The sequence below is a fragment of the Chanodichthys erythropterus genome, chromosome 13 (genome assembly GCF_024489055.1).
Source record: "Chanodichthys erythropterus isolate Z2021 chromosome 13, ASM2448905v1, whole genome shotgun sequence".
In the NCBI taxonomy this organism is placed as follows: Eukaryota; Metazoa; Chordata; class Actinopteri; order Cypriniformes; family Xenocyprididae; genus Chanodichthys; species Chanodichthys erythropterus.
Window position 1 is genome coordinate 4,346,491 of NC_090233.1, and position 18,239 is coordinate 4,364,729.

The following is an 18,239-nucleotide window of genomic DNA, read 5'->3' on the forward strand; positions in this document are numbered from 1 at the left end:
TTTGATAAGGATATAAAACACTGGGGGAAAACATTGAATTTACACAGTGGTGTGCAATTTAAATGATTTTTTTTTTTTTTTTTTTTTTTTTGCATTGGTTTAGGGTTTATTAAAAACAATTGATTTAACTTATGAGATATATCTGAAGCAGTTTGAGTGCACAGCATATTTACAGTGGATTCAGGAAGCTGTTAATGTTGATGCAGCCTTATGCTAAAATGCATAAAAAAAAAAAAAAAAAAAAAAAAAAAACTCAATCTACACTTCATACCCCATAATGACAAAGTAAAAACCACATTTTTGATAACTGCAGATTTACTGAAAATGTACTGGTCTGAATACTTTCAGAATTTTTTTCACTTTCATTATCATCTCACAATCATTGTACCATTCTGAAAAGATGTTGATTCAGCCTCGACCTTTACCAAAAACGAAATCAACTGAAATCAGCTAAACACACATCACAAAGAAAAAACAGCCCACACACTCTTATCTAAGACAGGGATCAAGACCATCGTCTTCCATTCGTCAGGTGATCAAAGAGATGAGTAGTAAAAATATAGATAAACATACAGGTGGGGGATTTTAAAACTGTGCTGTAAACCACTCTCAATATATGACCAGTTTCCTGTAAATGTCCCTTTGACTGAACTATATGTTTTTGTCAAGCACACTAACACAAATGGCTGACTCACATTTTGATGTTATACCAAGACGTCGGAACAAATTTGGAATATGTAAAGGAAATTTAATATTTCAATCTTGCTCACATCCATTTCTCAGAATGAAGTGTGCCATGTAAACAATATGAAAGGATGTTCATGGTTTCTACACATTTTTATCAAACTCCTTGATCATCGTGTGGTTGGCGTTGTTCGTGCTGTCACATGTTCCATGAGCTCTTAGCAACAAGTTGGGTAAAAACTCTCTTGACTCCTGTAATAGGTAACTTCTATATATAAACAACATTGCAGGCAGTTAGAAGTCCCCAACTTCTGCATAATGTATCTAACAGAAATTGTGAAACAGTGTAGATGTCATGGACATCAAGTTTTGCCTGGATGTCTTTTTGGTGTTAGTAACTGAAATGTGTAGATACTGTTAAGAAGTCACAAGCATTAAGTGTTACACTGCAATGTGTTTCCTACGCCGGGCCTCCCAACGTTGAAGTCTCTGAAGTGTGAACATGTCTCTTCCTGTATGTGTGTGTGTGTGTGTGTGTATGCATGTTGGAGAAAGAGAGATATTTAACATCTCACAGTTCCCACACCACATGTTCTCTAGTACAGTATCTAGTAACTGTATAACTGCCAAATGCATTATTTAGAAAGAACTGTTTGTTCATCCTGATTTTGTGCTGTTTTATAGACTGGATTTGTTTTTGTAAGAATATGTTCTTCTGATTTTAATTTGATTATTAATGATATTAACTGATATTAATAAGCTTGCAATAGGTCTATATTCACTTCACATATGCAGTTTTTTTTTTTTTTATAGAAACATTGCCTTTTAAATATAGAAAGGCATAAGATCTTTAGTCAACATTAGGATTTCTAACATCAAACTGAAAATGTTTCCTTGAAAGCTCTACAGAAGCAAAGAAGTGAACTTACTTCACAGTTCGTCTTAGATCTGTCATGTGAAACCGTTCACTCATTTCTCAAAAGGTTCAAGGGCCTTAGAGTAATCTAAGAAAAGTGCTTGTTCCCTTAAAAATACAAGTTCCCACCACACATTTTGCTCCCACCACACACTTGTTATGCTGCTTGTTCACAATGGTGAACATAGTAAACAACAACTGAACTTTTTCACAGAGATTATATATATAAATATGTCCCATTTAACTATTTAACAGAAGTATGTCCCATTTAACTATTTAATAGTCTCTACTTAGTGGTTATTTGGTGGGTACTGTAAAAAAAAAAAAGGGAACTATAAATGAAGGAACTATAAAAAGAAGTTCTGAAATAATGACGTTAATAGGTATATATTTGGCCCAGATCTGTAGTGATGGTTTCATGTTTCATGGGGACATTCCATAGGCATATTGAACAATCTATCTATCCCCTAACCATAAAGCTACCCATCACAGAAAACTTTCTGCATTTTTAAATTTTCAAGGACAAGGATTTTGGATAATACCATATTTGTGGGGACATCTTGTCCCCTTAACGTATGGTATACCTGAACCACACGTATGCACGCACGAACGCACACACACACACACACACACACAAACACACACACACACACAAACAGGCGCACCTATCTTAGTGGGGTCTCTCCATAGGCTTAATGGTTTTTATACTGTACAAACCGTACTTCCTATCCCCCTACCCTACCCCTATCCCTAAACCTAACCATCACAGGAAACATTCTGCATTTTTACATTTTCAAAAAAACATCTTTTAGTATGTTTATTAATCCATTTCCCTCGTGGGGACCGCTGGCTGGACCCCACAACGTAGGTGATCTCAGGTTTTTATTACATTGTGGGGCCACACAATGTAATATATGTCAGAACACACACACACAGACACACACAGACACACACACACACACACACACACACACACACACACACACACACACACACACACACACACACACACACACACACACACAGACTTAAAAGCAAATGTGTCACAACCCTCATCAGGTCTTCCCATACTGAAAAATCAGTCTGTACAATTCTGTACCTTTTGTTTCAAGTGATACCAGTCAACATTTTGTTATAAAAATGCTGTAAAATATGTTTTAGGGTTGACAAATCCACAGTTTAGTGAGAAAATTAAAGGGAAAGTGATTTCAAGTGTCAAGTTACATGCATCTAAAGTTCAAAATGTTACTTCTATTCTGAGTTTGCAGAAGTGAAACTGTTTTTCTGTAAAAGCTATATATGTCAAGAATATTTCAGACTTTTTTTGTAGAATTTCTCAGTGACTTTCATTGTGTGTGTATACATTATATATATATATATATATATATATATATATATATATATATATATATATATATATATATATATATATATATATATTTATTTATTTATTGATGACATTTATTCTGGTTCTGTGACGTACTTAAAAGAGCACATTAGCACGACCACATAAGCGGATGAACTTTGTGGTGAATCAGCTGAGGTTCTGCCGGGTGCCAGCATTGGGTTGGCGCCTATAATGACCAAAATTCCTCGCGCGTCTAAACGTTGTCAAGATATGCTGTCTAGGTAGGCAGTTCACTAGGTTCTAACTTCTGAAACAGCCTATGAGAGTTCAAGAGGACCTGTTGCGCTGCAGTTTCATGAGTGATGGGAATACCCCTCACTCTTCCGTGAGTTATGCGTGAGTACGATGAGCAGACTGTCAAGCGGCTCCGACAATGCGCAAGTGCTCAGCTACATTTTACTTCACTCTAGGTATGTGCTTTAGCTATATTTTCAAGCAAGTATTTATACGAAAATATGTCGTAGTATATAATTTAATTGATATCATTGCTAAAGTGATGTTATTTCAGTAGGTTTATTAATATTTCAGGTTTCATATATCTCTGTACAACCGAAGCGTCAACAGGTCAGTAAGTTGGACATTATTGCTGTGTGTTTATACTGGGTTTGAGTTCGAGACCACATTGATCCCACACATTGCTTTTTTTTTTCTGCTTAAACCTGTAAAAAAGAAACAACAACAACAATAACAACAAAAAAAACTACACATTCTGTTTTTAGAAATAAAACAGCGAAACGTTTTGACGTATAGATTCTGCAGTGTCAGTAATCAACAACATGTGAACTTTATACATAAGATCATTATATATATATATATATATATATATATATATATATATATATATATATATATATATATATATATATATTGTCTTGTTTCCATTTAAGCCCAATATGATCTTTAAAATATGATCTTTAAAACATTTAAAATCATTCTGGATTACACAAACATGTGGAGTGTGCAACATTAAAAAAAAAAAATCTGTGGAATTTCAAATATTCTCATTTATAGTCATTGTCCAGAAGATAAATAACAGCTTTTCATTTAAACTTAACAGGATCCTGTGACTGCCAAAACGTAAACTTATTGAAAGATAAATGTAACAACACAGAAGGTAAGAAATGACCATTTCCACAAATGATGTAAGCTATGTCTTGTTATTCAGTAGGCCTTCAGTATATTGGAGTAAACTAGAATACTTGTTCTTGGTATAACATAAATGTTACTTTATTTCTAATAAGTATACAATGACTCGTCGTTTGGTTTTATATCCCTGCTAAATTGTTGGAGAAAATGTTGTGAGTTTGGAAACATGGCAAAGCAAACATTTTAAAGGCCAGTGTTTCAATAAAACTTATTCAACTGTTCTTTGGATGAGTCATAGTTTAAGTTTCCACAATTGAAGGATCACTGTTTTCTTTTGTAGAGTGTCTGTTTACACTAAGGGCAAATAGCCTGTCTTGCTATTTACGCTAACTCCACACACCATTGTCTGATTGAGCCAGATGAAATTACAAAATAAACCCAAATGACAAATTTGACTGTTTTGTGGAGAGTATAAGGATGGTGGATATAGTTTTTGATGCGACAGAAGTTCGAATTTGCCTTTTTCTGATTCCATTCTTCTCCCCTTTTCCATTGCATATTAGCTTGGTGAAAATAAAGTGCCTAACAAGTATTTAATAGAGGAAATAAAATATCTACTGGGCATTTAATAGGCCTAAAGTAGAAATGCAAATAGCCTTTATAACATAAAATGAAACTAGTCCTTAACCTTAACTACCTTTATAGCTCAACATTCAGCTCAACATTCAGACCTGTTAATAGTTAAAAAAAAAAAAGTTCAAACAAATATTTTGATTTTAATCAATGGAAAACACAGGTGCTGGTCATTAGAATATCATCAAAAAGTTGATTTATTTTCATAATTCCATTAAAAAAGTGAAACTTGTATATTATATTCATTCATTACACAAAGATGGATATATTTCAAATGTTTATTTCTTTTAATTTTGATGATTATAACTGACAACTAAGGAAAATCCCAAATTCAGTATCTCAGAAAATTAGAATATTACTCAAGACCAATACAAAGAAAGGATTTTTAGAAATCTTGGCCAAATGAAAAGTATGAACATGAAAAGTATGAGCATGTACAGCACTCAATACTTAGTTGGGGCTCCTTTTGCCTGAATTACTGCAGCAATGCGGCGTGGCATGGAGTCGATCAGTCTGTGGCACTGCTCAGGTGTTATGAGAGCCCAGGTTGCTCTGATAGTGGCCTTCAGCTCTTCTGCATTGTTGGGTCTGGCATTAAGATCTTCCTCTTCACAATACCCCATAGATTTTCTATGGGGTTAAGGTCAGGCGAGTTTGCTGGCCAATTAAGAACAGGAATACCATGGTCCTTAAACCAGGTACTGGTAGCTTTGGCACTGTGTGCAGGTGCCAAATCCTGTTGGAAAATGAAATCTGCATCTCCATAAAGTTGGTAAGCAGCAGGAAGCATAAAGTGCTCTAAAACTTCCTTGTATATGGCTGCGTTGACCTTGGACCTCAGAAAACACAGTGGACCAACACCAGCAGATGACATGGCACCCCAAACCATCACTGACTGTGGAAACTTTACACTGGACCTCAAGCAACATGGATTGTGTGCCTCTCCTCTCTTCCTCCAGACTCTAGGACCCTGATTTCCAAAGAAAATGCAAAATTTACTTTTTTTTATCAGAGAACATAACTTTGGACCACTCAGCAGCAGTCCAGTCCTTTTTGTCTTTAGCCCAGGCGAGATGCTTCTGATGCTGTCTGTTGTTCAAGAGTGGCTTGACACAAGGAATGTGACAGCTGAAACCCATGTCTTGCATACGCCTGTGCGTAGTGGTTCTTGAAGCACTGACTCCAGCTGCAGTCTACTCTTTGTGAATCTCCCCACATATTTTAATGGGTTTTGTTTCACAATCCTCTCTAGGGTGCGGTTATCCCTATTGCTTGTACACTTTTTTTCTACCACATATTTTCCTTCCCTTCGCCTCTCTATTAATGTGCTTGGACACAGAGCTCTGTGAACAGCCAGCCTCTTTTGCAATGACCTTTTGTGTCTTGCCCTCCTTGTGCAATATTCTAATTTTCTGAGATACTGAATAAACATAAATCAATAAACATTTGAAATATATCAGTCTGTGTGTAATGAATTAATATAATATACAAGTTTCACTTTTTGAATGGAATTAGTGAAATAAATGGTGAAATTGATGATATTCTAATTATATGACCAGCACCTGTATAAGTAACTACAAACCAACATTTGTTGTCAATATAATTATCCTCTGTTGAGTTACAGTGTTTGTTTTGTTTTATTTTTTGGGGGGGAAATGCAAATCTAGAAAATGAATAGAAAATAAAACTACTGTTGGATGAACAATATTTTCCAAAAGTTAAGCACTTCTTTGTTTCATTTTTAAGAGTATCTGTTACACAAGTATCTGTAGAAAGTGACATTCATTTTTGTTTATATCAGTGAATATTTCTCATTTATTAGGAGTCTATGATTTGACATGCTTCATGAAACATACTAAATCTGATGGTGTGTACATCTGTGAATGGAAAAATGAAGGAAACATATCAACACTGTATGCACTACAGTAAGTGTATTTAAGAAGTGAGAAATAAGATGATTTCATCTTTATACTGTTTGCATTCTGAGGCATACTTGCTATTGTTACATACTTCCTAATATCAAATGTGAAAGTTAATGTACAACTTCTCCACTTGATAACCCACACTGTTTGTTTCTTTTGAAGGAGGAAATGTAGATGTGTAACTGTACATAAGAAGAATGCAACTGCATGGATTTCCGATACCTTTGATGCGATAGGTGGGAAATTAATAGCTTACGTAATTGCAAACACTGAAGATCAGAGCAGGTGCAGCTACAAATACTTCAGTGGAAATTCATCACAGATGAGTATGTTAATCAACAATATTAATATAAATAATTTTTAATTTATTAAGATTTTAAGTATTTCTAACTTCTGATCTTAAGTAGATTTGATTGATTGCGTAAAGTTACTCGGAAATTACTAGAAATGTTAATAGTAGTAAAAAACTGATTGACAATTCTGTTACCAGACAGAAATTTCCACAGGTTCGTATGTGATTCTGCATTAGAATATTTTATGTTTTCTTTCATTTCAGCAAGGTGCGGTCCTCCTTCAAAACAGAATGTAACTTTTAAAAGAAGCTCAGGCCATTTGTCTGTTGAAGTGGACTGGGGAGATGAAAGAACATATATTGAAAAATTCTCTGTAAAATATAGAGAATTCAGCGCTACAATGTGGAAAGAGGTCAGTAACAACTAACACAATCTTATGGCAATTTTACTGTTTTACATTTTGGTGAATTGGTGGCTAATCTGTTTACGCTCCAGTGATAGGTATGTTTAGGGGTGGGATTAGTGGTGGGCCTTCATGCTTACTTTTTTCTAATAATTGTGTGTTTTTGTATGAATTCATACAAAATCGACACCTATTTACATTTTCTCGTGAGATTGGTTTGATAATTGTACCCTGCCGTTTCAGAGTATTTCAGGATGCACTTTCTACAATCATTATGTCACTTTATTTTATCCTGCATATCCACATATTTAAAATAAGCTCATGTGCAACTTATTTTGTCAACTTAATAGCCCGGGGGAACAATATTCACATTGTGGAATTAATTTTCAGGGACATTTATTATTGTGACATCCATTTGTGTAAATTACTTGAAGTAAATTTTCATTATGAATAATTGTATATATATATATATATATATATATATATATATATATATATATATATATATATATATATATATATATATATATATAAAAAATCAAATCAATTACAATTGTATCTTAGCTATCACACATTAAATAATTGACCCGTCCTTATGTCAGATGGTGTAAAATGGTGATTTTTTTTTTGACCTCACACTTATGAATAACTTGGGTGTGTTTGTTCTCAGCACTGGTTAAGCCCTGATCCTGGAGATTACAGTAATAGAGTGTAGACCAGTGTAGAGCTGAGAAAGCACTGTATACTAGGGTGTGGTGTGGCTTTGTGGTTAAAGATCTGGGGCCACTTTTACAAACCTTTGTGTGGGTTTAAACCCCAAAAGAATGCGTAAGCACAAACTATACAATATGAGTATCTTATATTTTCTTTCATTTAGTTATAAGGATTATTACACCTGGATAAATTCTGATCTGAATTTATATTTATTTCCATCTATGAGCTACATTTGTATATTTATGAAATACCTCCACAACCTAATATATTTGACTACAACTTACAATGTAATGTGCTTTGCCTTCGTTTTAAGAGTGACGAATTAAATGAAATCTCTCATTATTCATGACTTGATTAGACTGCCACATTTTTGTATACTGTTTTTAGAAAATAGCATTCGGTATGTGTATTACTTGGTCACTGGAGTCACACACCTCAGTTGAAATGTGTGTATAGATAGTAATTTTATGCATAGAAAACATTTATACATTAGGCCCAAGGGCCTTCAGCTAGTACATTGCACATTCATCCATCCATCCATCATCCATCCATCCATACATCCATCCGACCTTTAAACCCTCAAACCTTTTACACTATATAGGGCTTATAGTAAAATTTGCTACTGTCAACTGACACTAGAGATGTAAATGCTTGTTTCTCCTAATTTTGTACTTCTGTTCTCTGCAGCAAGTGTCTAAAAACAACAGAGAATTTATTATATGGAATGTGACTTCTCTGTCCTACGAGTTGCAAATACATTGTGTTCACAATGCAAAGTGTGCACAGTGTCCTCTCAGTGAGGTCATCGTGGTCCCACAGGGTGAGTTGATGACAGGGGTTTACAAAGTGGCTAAATACAAATGTGTGTATTTACTGATTTCAGTATTTTATTGAAAATGTATACTTTTTGTAATAGTGAAATGTGTAATTTGGTTATGAAACAGATCAATTTACAAACACTTTTTCCATTCAAACACAAATCTTACATTGTTTAATTAAACAGGTAGAGCCACGCTAAACTCGCAGCATTAGTTGAGCCAGTGTTGTTCCCATCTGCTTCACTCAAACAAGCAATTCTGTTTTGTGCTGCTGGTGGCAGAGAAAATTGCATACTTTATCCTTTATATTTAATTGACCACTGTATTTTTAATGACTTTCCTCTCCAGAACTCACAGATGCACCATCAGTCAAATGGGAAATTCAAGACGATATACTAAACCATTTAATATCTGCAGGACAGAGAAAAGTGGTCGTGATGTGGGAGGTACTAAGATATTTAATTTCCCAAGGTCATCTATGGTGTCAATGTATATTTTAGATGCTGGTCAAACAGCTTTTTTTGTTTGTTTGTTTTTTCAAATTGCCTAATGTGTGACAAGATATTTTTGCTCTCAAGAAGACGATCAACTCAAGAAGATGATCAAAAAAACTTTTAATGAATACCAGGGAAAACAAAGAACTACACACTGTCACATAATGTTAACAATAGAAAAGGGACTAAGGAAAATGCATGCAACTATCCATTGTATAATTAGAGCCAATTACTATCCAAAGTTAGTAAATAGTTCTATAACAGAACTGATACAATGTACTAATAATTAACAACTTACCCAAATCATAAGTCTACTATTATATTATGTAAGTGGTTAAATATTAATTGAAGTACTGGTTAAAATTTTAATCTGTCCTCTATGTTATTGATTAGTTTCACATTAATTATGAAAGTGTTTATAGTTTCTTAGTAGTTCTCGGGTAGGTATGAAAAAGTAGTTACTGGTTAGCTGGTAGTGAACTACTGCATAAAACAGTGCTATTACTATTATTTTTTACAAATGCTTGGACCCAAAGGTTTTCACCTAACAAACACACTTTGACAAAAACAATAGCATTACACAACTAGACATGTATATTTTCTGAAGAAAATTTGAGAGGTGCTTGCAAAATTCTGCACTAGGCAGTTACTAGGATCTTTGCGTGATTGCTAGAAATCTAACTCCCAAGTCTGTGCAATGTTCTGATGCTGAGATATGGTATGTTTATGTTGCTAGATGGTTGCTAGCTTGCTCTAAGTGGTTGCTATGGTGTGACTATGCAGTTACTATTGGGATACCTACAGATTGGTTTACAACCATGCTTCCATACAGTTGCTAGCTATTTACAGTGCTGTAAATGGTTGCTAGAGTGTGCCTAGATTGTTACAAGGTTAAAAGTAATAGAATGGATGTGTGTCTGAATGAAAAAAGCCAATCCCTGTGTCTGTATGAGGTTCTGGTGCTAAGACATAGCTTATTCATGCTGCCATACAGTTGCCATGGTGCTCTAAATGTTTGCTACGGTGTGGCTAGAAAGTTTCCAGGGTGATATTTAAAGACTACTTGCCAGTCTGTGTGAAAAGAGGTCACCCAGTTGTCTCTATGATGTTCTGATCCACAGATAACCCTCACCCCTTTTCAATCGAAGTCTATGTGGTGGTTGCTTGGGTGCTGTAACTGGTTGTCAGGGCGTGGCTATGTAATTTTATATGTCACTGCTTATTGGCTGCTTGCTTGGTAAATGACTCCACCTACAAGTCTCTATGAAATTCTGATGTGGAGATAGAATTAACATTGTACAGAAGTTCCTGACATCCTATGTGATTTTTCGCCCACTGGATGAACATTATACGCCTGATTGCTTATAAGTCATAGCAGCGTTGTCCCCAATAAGCAGCATGATTTCACACCTCATTCATGGTCTGCGACAAACAGTGCAGGATGAGTTAGATGCCATAATATGTACGGAAGAACAAGAAGAATAAAAAGAAGTACATGAGATAATAATAGTGATGCTTGCTATACAAGCTCCACTAATTATTTCTGTTTTTGTAAAAATTTATTTACAAAACAAGAATGACACCTGTCTACAGTTTATCAGAAATCACTTAAGAATATGTTACATTAACATTGCAGAACAAAATTATTCCTGCTACCTGTTGTTAGTGTTTTTAGTGTCTTTAGGGATAAAGTGTGATTGTTGGGTGGGGAAAAAAGTGTGATTGTTGTTATGGAGGAGTTGAAGTGTTTTGGTAGTTTTAGTGTCTTTTGAATGTGAAATGCATTGCTGTGCCAAGCTGAAAGAAAACTGTACTAAAGAGAACTGTGAGAAGAGTTTTGGTGGTGTTCGTGTCTGAGTGAGAAATGACGTCATGCCATTTGAAATGCATTTTGTGCCAAAGATGAATGATAAATTACCCACAGTTTAGCTCACATATACTGCTGTTGTGCCGTGTGAAGAGTTTTGAAAAAGTAACCCAAGTTTTGAGAAATGTGTTCTAGAAATTGTAAAAGCAAACAAATGAATAAATAAATAAATAACTAATCAAGAGTTTCTTGTTTGTTAATATTAGTTGTTAGAATGAATAGGTGTAGCTTGACATTTGAGTCGATTTGGTCAGTCATACTTTTAAATACATTTTATTTTTTCTATAGTAAACGTACAAATTCATACTCTGTTCCATTCAAGTGGCTTTACTGATTGCATAGAGCAACAGCAAGCGCAAGGTTGTCGTGGCAACCAGATACATCGCACATGAATTACTTGCGCTATGTCTATTTTTTGCAGGGCTAGCAATAAACATGTCGAAAATAATGCATTATAAACATGTTTGTCAGCAGAATCTCAAAGTAGGCTTTTATGAAGCAAATTAAGTAGTGAATTTCTCACCCACTGCTTTAAAACAGATATCTGTTGGGCATGATTAAAGTTAAACTCACAATAGAAGGGACACAAATTCTTCATATTTAGTAAATCTTACTGAAAATGGCTGATTAAGCAGTTTATATTCTAAAATGTTTGAGGTTACTCATGTAACCCTGGTTCCCTGAGATAACAGGAACGGGCATTGCGGCAGTACACTGACGCTATGGGGAAAACTATGGGGAAAGTTGCCAGAAAAGGCAAGGTCGACTGCCTATAAAAGTCAAGCAGAGGTGCCATATCTTCAGAATCTTTCGAATGAAGAGTGGCTAGAATGACTCATTGTGCAGTGTAGTAGCATAGCAATAGCGGGGAGAATTCATCCTCCTAGCCCCTCTGAGAAACTTAATAACCAGGTCGTGTTTTCCAATCGATTGGCCAGCAATCAGGGCATGATTCACCACAATGGCTGCCACATACACCTCGGTTGGGGGTGCCAAATTGTCCTTCTCGCCTGGGAGAGAAGGTCTCTCTCGGTATGGGCCTTGGGGCTGCTGACAGCAGCTAGACCATTTTCTGGGAACCAAGGTGGCCAAGTGTGGTGCCACCAGAAGAACTGAACATACGTCTTCCCTGATCCGACTGATAACCTGTGGGAGCAGGGCTACAGGTGGTGCAGGGCTACAGGAGATGCATTAAGGCGCAGATGAGGCCACTTCTGGTCCATTTCCTTTGAAAACTATATCTGAAAGCGGGAGATATTACTTCCATCGTGAAGAGCTCCACATCTGTCTGACCATGTTGACCGCCTGGGGGTGGAGTCTCCATTCCCTGGGGGCGGTCAGCCACATGACAGCATGTCTGCCCCTATGTTTGAGGAGCCCAGCACCTGAACCCCTCTCACTGAGCGGAGGTTCATCTGTGCCCATAGGAGAAGACAGTTTGCCAGTCTGTGCAGAGGGCAAGACCTGAGATCTCCTTGGTGGTTTATAAAAGCAATCCCCATCCTGTTGTCTGAGGGGACTGGGACATAATTATCCCTGAGTTCCTACTGGAACTCCTTGAAGGCCAGAATCACTGTGATAATTTCTAGGTGGTTGATGTGCCATTCCAACATGAGGCGTCCCAGCCCATTTTGGAGGTATATGTCATGACCATCGAACCCAGCGTTATCCTGTTCTGATAAAAGCAGTGTGATTTCCAAAGGACCAAAGCCTTGACGCAGCCATGGGTCATCTTGAGAATGCCTTGGCCTGCGCACCACGCACGAGGTGGGACACGGACCTTGAACCATAGCTGCAGTGTTGGCATGTGGAGCAGGCCCAGTGGAATGACTGAAGAAGCTGCCGTCATGAGGTCCAACAGTTCCTGAAACCTGTTGAAGGGGAGAAGAGACCCTGCCTCAAACGAGGCCACCATGCTTCTGATTCTCAAGGCGCTCTCCTGAGAGAGCCAAACCTCCAGTCGAAAACTGCCCCCAAGAACGAAATTTGTTGGTTGGGGAGCAGTGAGATATTGCCAAAGTTGACCCTGAATCCCAAGTTCTCCAGATGGCTGAGGAGCAGGTACCTGTGGGTGCATAGCTCTCATTCAGATTGGGCTATAAGCTGTCAATCGTCAATGTAGTTGAGTATGCAGATTCCCATCTCAGTGCGGAAAGAGAAACATACATAGATCTACACACTTCGTTAAAGTATGCGGTGCTAGAGAGAGTCCGAATGGAAGGACTGTATATTGGTACGTTACCCCCTCAAATGCGAATCTCAAGAACAGTCTGTTATATGGGGGCTATCTGGATATGAAAGTAAGCGTCTTTCAGATCCACTGATATAAACCAATCCCTGGGGCATATTCTGCACGAGGATTTGTTTTATAGTTAGCATCCTGAAAAGATGTCTCATGAGGGCACGATTCAGATTGAGGATGGGCATGAAGCCGCCATCCTTCTTGGGGACAAGGAAATAGCAGCTGTAAAAGCCTGACTTGTTGCATTCTGTGGGAACTCTCTCCACAAAGCCTTTTTCCTGCAGAGACTCAACTTTGGCTCTTCTCAGCTGTTGGCTGAGACTGAAGTGTGAATCACACTCCTGAAGCCGGGTGGTCTGTGAGCGAAATTAGAGCTAGTAGCCTTGTTCTGTTATCACCAAAATCCAGGTTGACACTCTGGGAATGGGCTCCCACGCCTGGAGTTGAGTGGCAAATGGTTGAAGTACTACAGGCTGTGCCTTGCGCTGAAACAGAAGAACGGTGCCTGTTATAGCATTAAGAGGAGGAGAAATTTTGTTTGGTTCACTATAATAGTGAAAAGGGATTTGGATGTACAGACTGATGGGGCGGGCCCGGAACCGGCTAGATCGTCTGAGCTGAAGAGGGGACTGGAAGACAGGCACAATTTGAGGGTAGTTCGGCCTCTGTAGGACTTAACAGCTTCCTCCTCTGTCCTGAGGCATCAGGACTGCTTGTCCAGTCTTGGCTGAGCGGAGGCATGGCTTGACTTCGGCCTCCACTTTCAACTAGGGTGGGATGGGTGCTGAGGCTGGCGTGGGTTGCAGTTGAGTCAACTGGGACACCTTAAAGTGACTGGAGGCAGTGAAGTAGCTGGCTCTCTTCACCTGTCAGCATTCTTAATCTCAGTGATGGCTTTGGTAGGGTTGTAGGGTCAGGTCCAGACTCATCCATGTCATGGAGAAGCTTAGCCTGATGAACTTGAAGCACTGCTATTTTATGTAGTGCTGAGGCAGCCTTAGAGAAAGCGGTCCGCAAGCAATGTGAGGCAAAACTGTGGCATTTTGAAACAAACTCTGGTGAAAAGATGCTCTTGAAATATGCTATGCTATTAGTGTCACCTGAGAGTCACAAGGGAAAAGCGTCATTCTCAGCTGCAGAGCTGTCAGTGCAGTTATTGTTCTCAGTGCGAGCAGGTGGTCTCAGTGAGCGCAGCCACGGTGTGGGTGCTTCACCGCAAGTGATGTACTCGGGGTGCTCGTCCGAGCTACAGTCAGGACACAAAATTTTGCATCAAGCGTCGCTTCTCTTTTAGACAGAAATTGCTCTTTCTGAGCTTTCGCTGTTAAGCTGCAGGGGAGAGTCAGCTGTGAGACTTTCTCAGTTAGTCCGCTGCAGTAAAAAGGCTTCTGTGTTGTCTTCGTAGTCAGCGAGGAGATGATCTTTTTGGGCTGAAGGAGAAAGATTCTGATGATATGGCATTTCTGCATGACTTTTATAGGCAGTCAACCCTGTCTTTTCTGGTGGTCTGAAATGCCATTTGTCTGTGCAGTTGCACAGATGTGAACCAATCAGGCTTTAGGATTCAGAGAAAAAAGTTTTCCCCATAGCGTCAGCGAACTGACGCAGTGCAAGTGAACAGTATCGAAAGGGAATCTATTTTTAAGTTTTGTACTGTGCAAATTAAATTGCATTTACATGTAAATGGTCCTCTTCCTGACATAAATGCAAGAGCCGCTACATCAAAACATTCTTTATGAGATTGTCCAGTGTAACGAAATGTAGCGGTTATTAACCAATTTATGGATGAAATATGAATATTATAATTCATAAGATTATGCATAAATTATGATTCATATATCGACCCAACTGGGAATTAAACATATATTGTGAATCAATTACAACGAATTATAATCAATTACATATATGATTAGTTCTGGTTTAATAATTATTTAGAGAAACTGTTCGTTTGTCCAGCAAACTAAGTCCCTCACAGAATATTATAAACAGAGTTATTATCTGGCCATGAAAATAACTTGCTATTATAACATCAAAGCATAAAGCGATCGAAAAACGTTAAAGTGACTTGGTTTTCAGCTGAAAGAACAAACAGAACAATCGAGCCTGAATAACGTTTTAATATATATGCAAACTACAAATACAGAGGTTAAACATCTAAATATATATACAAGAAAATACACACCTATGTACAAGAGTGGAAGTAGAGAAGGAAAGAGAGAAGGCAAGTAGCAAACTCACAACCAGTCCTAAGCCAGCACGGAAATCAGTTTCATCATCTAAGATTGAGAAACGGCAGTATACTTGCATTGGTTGCGTGTGTCGAATTTCAGGTTAGCGCTGGTGCAGTTCGTTGACTTCCTCCGTTCCGCGGGAAAGTTTAAACTGAGGACTTGAGAGTGAGTTTCGCTGAAAGATGGCGGTCCCAGAGCTGAGCGCGATGGCAGCGCGTGGTCACCGGACATGTCCGGGAAAAACGTGCACGAGATGCTCGTGAGACAATCGGGAGAGAACACACAAGGAAATTGTGCGTCTTTGCTTTTATGACAGATAAGCCGACACACCTCCTTGAGGTGGGGTAGCCAATAACATGGGTGCAAAGTTGGCGGGAAAGCTTTCCCTTTGTTTGGCCTCACGACTTAATCCAATGATTTATGACTATCAGATCAGATCTCCAAAGGGAGTGTGTTCTTCACAGTATCATTAAACACATAGAAAAATGCATTTGTCAGCTGTGTGACATATCTCAGTGAATAGCTCGTGTCCGAAGCTTTACGGAGAGACCAAACTCGATAGGTCAGAAAGGCATAGGAGAGAAGTTATGGTTTACAGACTAAATTATATCGTTAAAATGCACACTAGCACAAATACACTCATTTAAACACTAGGAAACATGCATAGGCCCTAAAATATATGAAATATATATTTCAGCATAGTGGTAGTTTACAAATACAGTTCAAAATGTATGATTGTGGGTTTCTGTGTGTGTGTTTTTGTGTGTCCCTGTGTGTGGGGGGTGTTGGAATGTGGATCTGGTCAGTCTCTGGGGGGGGGTGTGCTCCTTTTGAAGTCACCAAAGTGAGGAAGTTGCCGTTTTCTGTTTACTCTCTCAGGTCCACAAACCTGCCGAAAGTCACAGTCGTCCGGAGCCGAGTTAGTGATTAACAAACAAAGTTCATCAGGTTAAAAGCGTTCTGAAAACTCCAAAGTTTGATTATCCTGATACGTGTGCATACGCTACACCAGTGGCATGAGCATTGGCATCTTCATCTGACTTTATTTTGGTTAGGAAGTCGGTTTTGATTTATTTTATTTATTTATTTTTTTACAAAACAACAATTTAAAATTTATTAAAATAACTACATTATATGCATATTTAATTCAGAGTTGAAAATATTATTAAAAAATATTAAGTAAAATACAAGCCCATGTTAGAATGTTGATAATGCTTACACATTTGTTCCTGTGCAGTTACTCATTAATAATGGAACTAAATTCTAAAGTTTTACCAAGATCCTTTAAGATTGGTTCCAAAAAAAAAAAAAACAACTTCCCATATGGAATCCTGTACATATAATGATTTTTTGTCAAGGGTGATCATCTTTTCTTCCAGTATGCAAACAGTGAGGCTGTGGCTGACTACAATGTGACAGTAAGGAAAGTATCCGGGGAACCCATTAATCAGAACAGTTTCAACATTAAAGATACATCTCTCAACCTGATCCTGTCTCACTCCGCATACAGCATCAGTGTCAAGGCTTTAAACAGTGCTGGATCGTCTCCCATTTCCAGCATAGCCATTGAGAAAATGGATGAATGGAGAGGTACATTGCTTTCATATTTTGTTGCATGCTACTCTGGTTAAGTTTACTCTATGTCCAATGAGTAAATGCTGTATATTTGAATATTTTATGAGGGTATTTGCCAAGCTGCTGAAAATGCTGTGTATTATTTACCTTTTTTTCTTTTCTTTTTTTAGATTCATTTGGAATGCTCAGTGTTAACATAACCAGAAACAACAGTTTCAGTCTCTCCTGGAGCAGCTCTGTCTCTAGCGTGTGTTATTCTGTGGAGTGGTGGGCCAAAGGACAGATACCAGCTTTCCGACCATTCTATGAGAAGCGGGCGCACAGAGAAATAACTGACATAACTGAGAGCAGTACTGTTCCCTTTTACTCTCCTATAAATAGGGTGAAATAACTTTATAACAGTATATTTGTATAATAGGACACTAAGGATGTCCAAAATTATGAAAAAAGTTCTTAGGAATGTAATCTTAGTTTTTATGTTGTAATCACTGATTTGAAAACTCTAAAACGTGCTATGGTATAAACAAAAGTGTATAAATATCTTGTAAAAAGTAATCAATATTTTAATACAAGATACTGTATATTTCTTAATCATTATCTTCGTAAATTTCCAAATATATTTCTCAAGGTTAAAAAGTGTTTTTAATTATTAATTCAAGATCATTTTGACCTAAACTTGTCTTTCTTACAGTCAATTTTTTATATTTGTAAAAGACTTGCTGACTTTGACACACAGTCATGATTATCTACAGGATTTCTTACCTCAAAATGTAAAACACAATGTACATAACTTTTTCAGTTTATATACCATTACATTGGAGCCTAGATATAACATTTTATAAATTTGTAATCCAACAGTCCCCCCCTTGAGAATTCTAATAACTCTCACAAAATACAAATTTAGACATTTATTTATTTCTTCTGTGACAGTTGGGTCTAGTTGTCTTTTAGAG

The 18,239-nt window shown here is 37.4% G+C and overlaps 1 protein-coding gene across 2 annotated transcripts in view; it reads left to right on the forward strand.

Moving 5' to 3' along the window:
- Positions 1-3,165: 3,165 nt before the first annotated feature.
- The window catches only part of LOC137035085 (interleukin-31 receptor subunit alpha), a 46,579-nt gene continuing 31,505 nt past the window's right edge, over positions 3,166-18,239 (forward strand). The window contains exons 1-10 of one of the 2 annotated variants that reach the window (XM_067408353.1): positions 3,166-3,418; positions 3,537-3,572; positions 4,066-4,122; positions 6,550-6,652; positions 6,812-6,975; positions 7,206-7,354; positions 8,747-8,879; positions 9,226-9,323; positions 17,091-17,301; positions 17,457-17,636. In XM_067408353.1, coding sequence (XP_067264454.1) covers positions 3,382-3,418; positions 3,537-3,572; positions 4,066-4,122; positions 6,550-6,652; positions 6,812-6,975; positions 7,206-7,354; positions 8,747-8,879; positions 9,226-9,323; positions 17,091-17,301; positions 17,457-17,636 — 1,168 coding nt within the window. In that variant the 5' untranslated portion in view covers positions 3,166-3,381. Of the gene's footprint in view, positions 3,419-3,536; positions 3,577-4,065; positions 4,123-6,549; positions 6,653-6,811; positions 6,976-7,205; positions 7,355-8,746; positions 8,880-9,225; positions 9,324-17,090; positions 17,302-17,456; positions 17,637-18,239 lie in introns of both variants that reach the window. The other variant, XM_067408354.1, reaches the window with a different exon arrangement.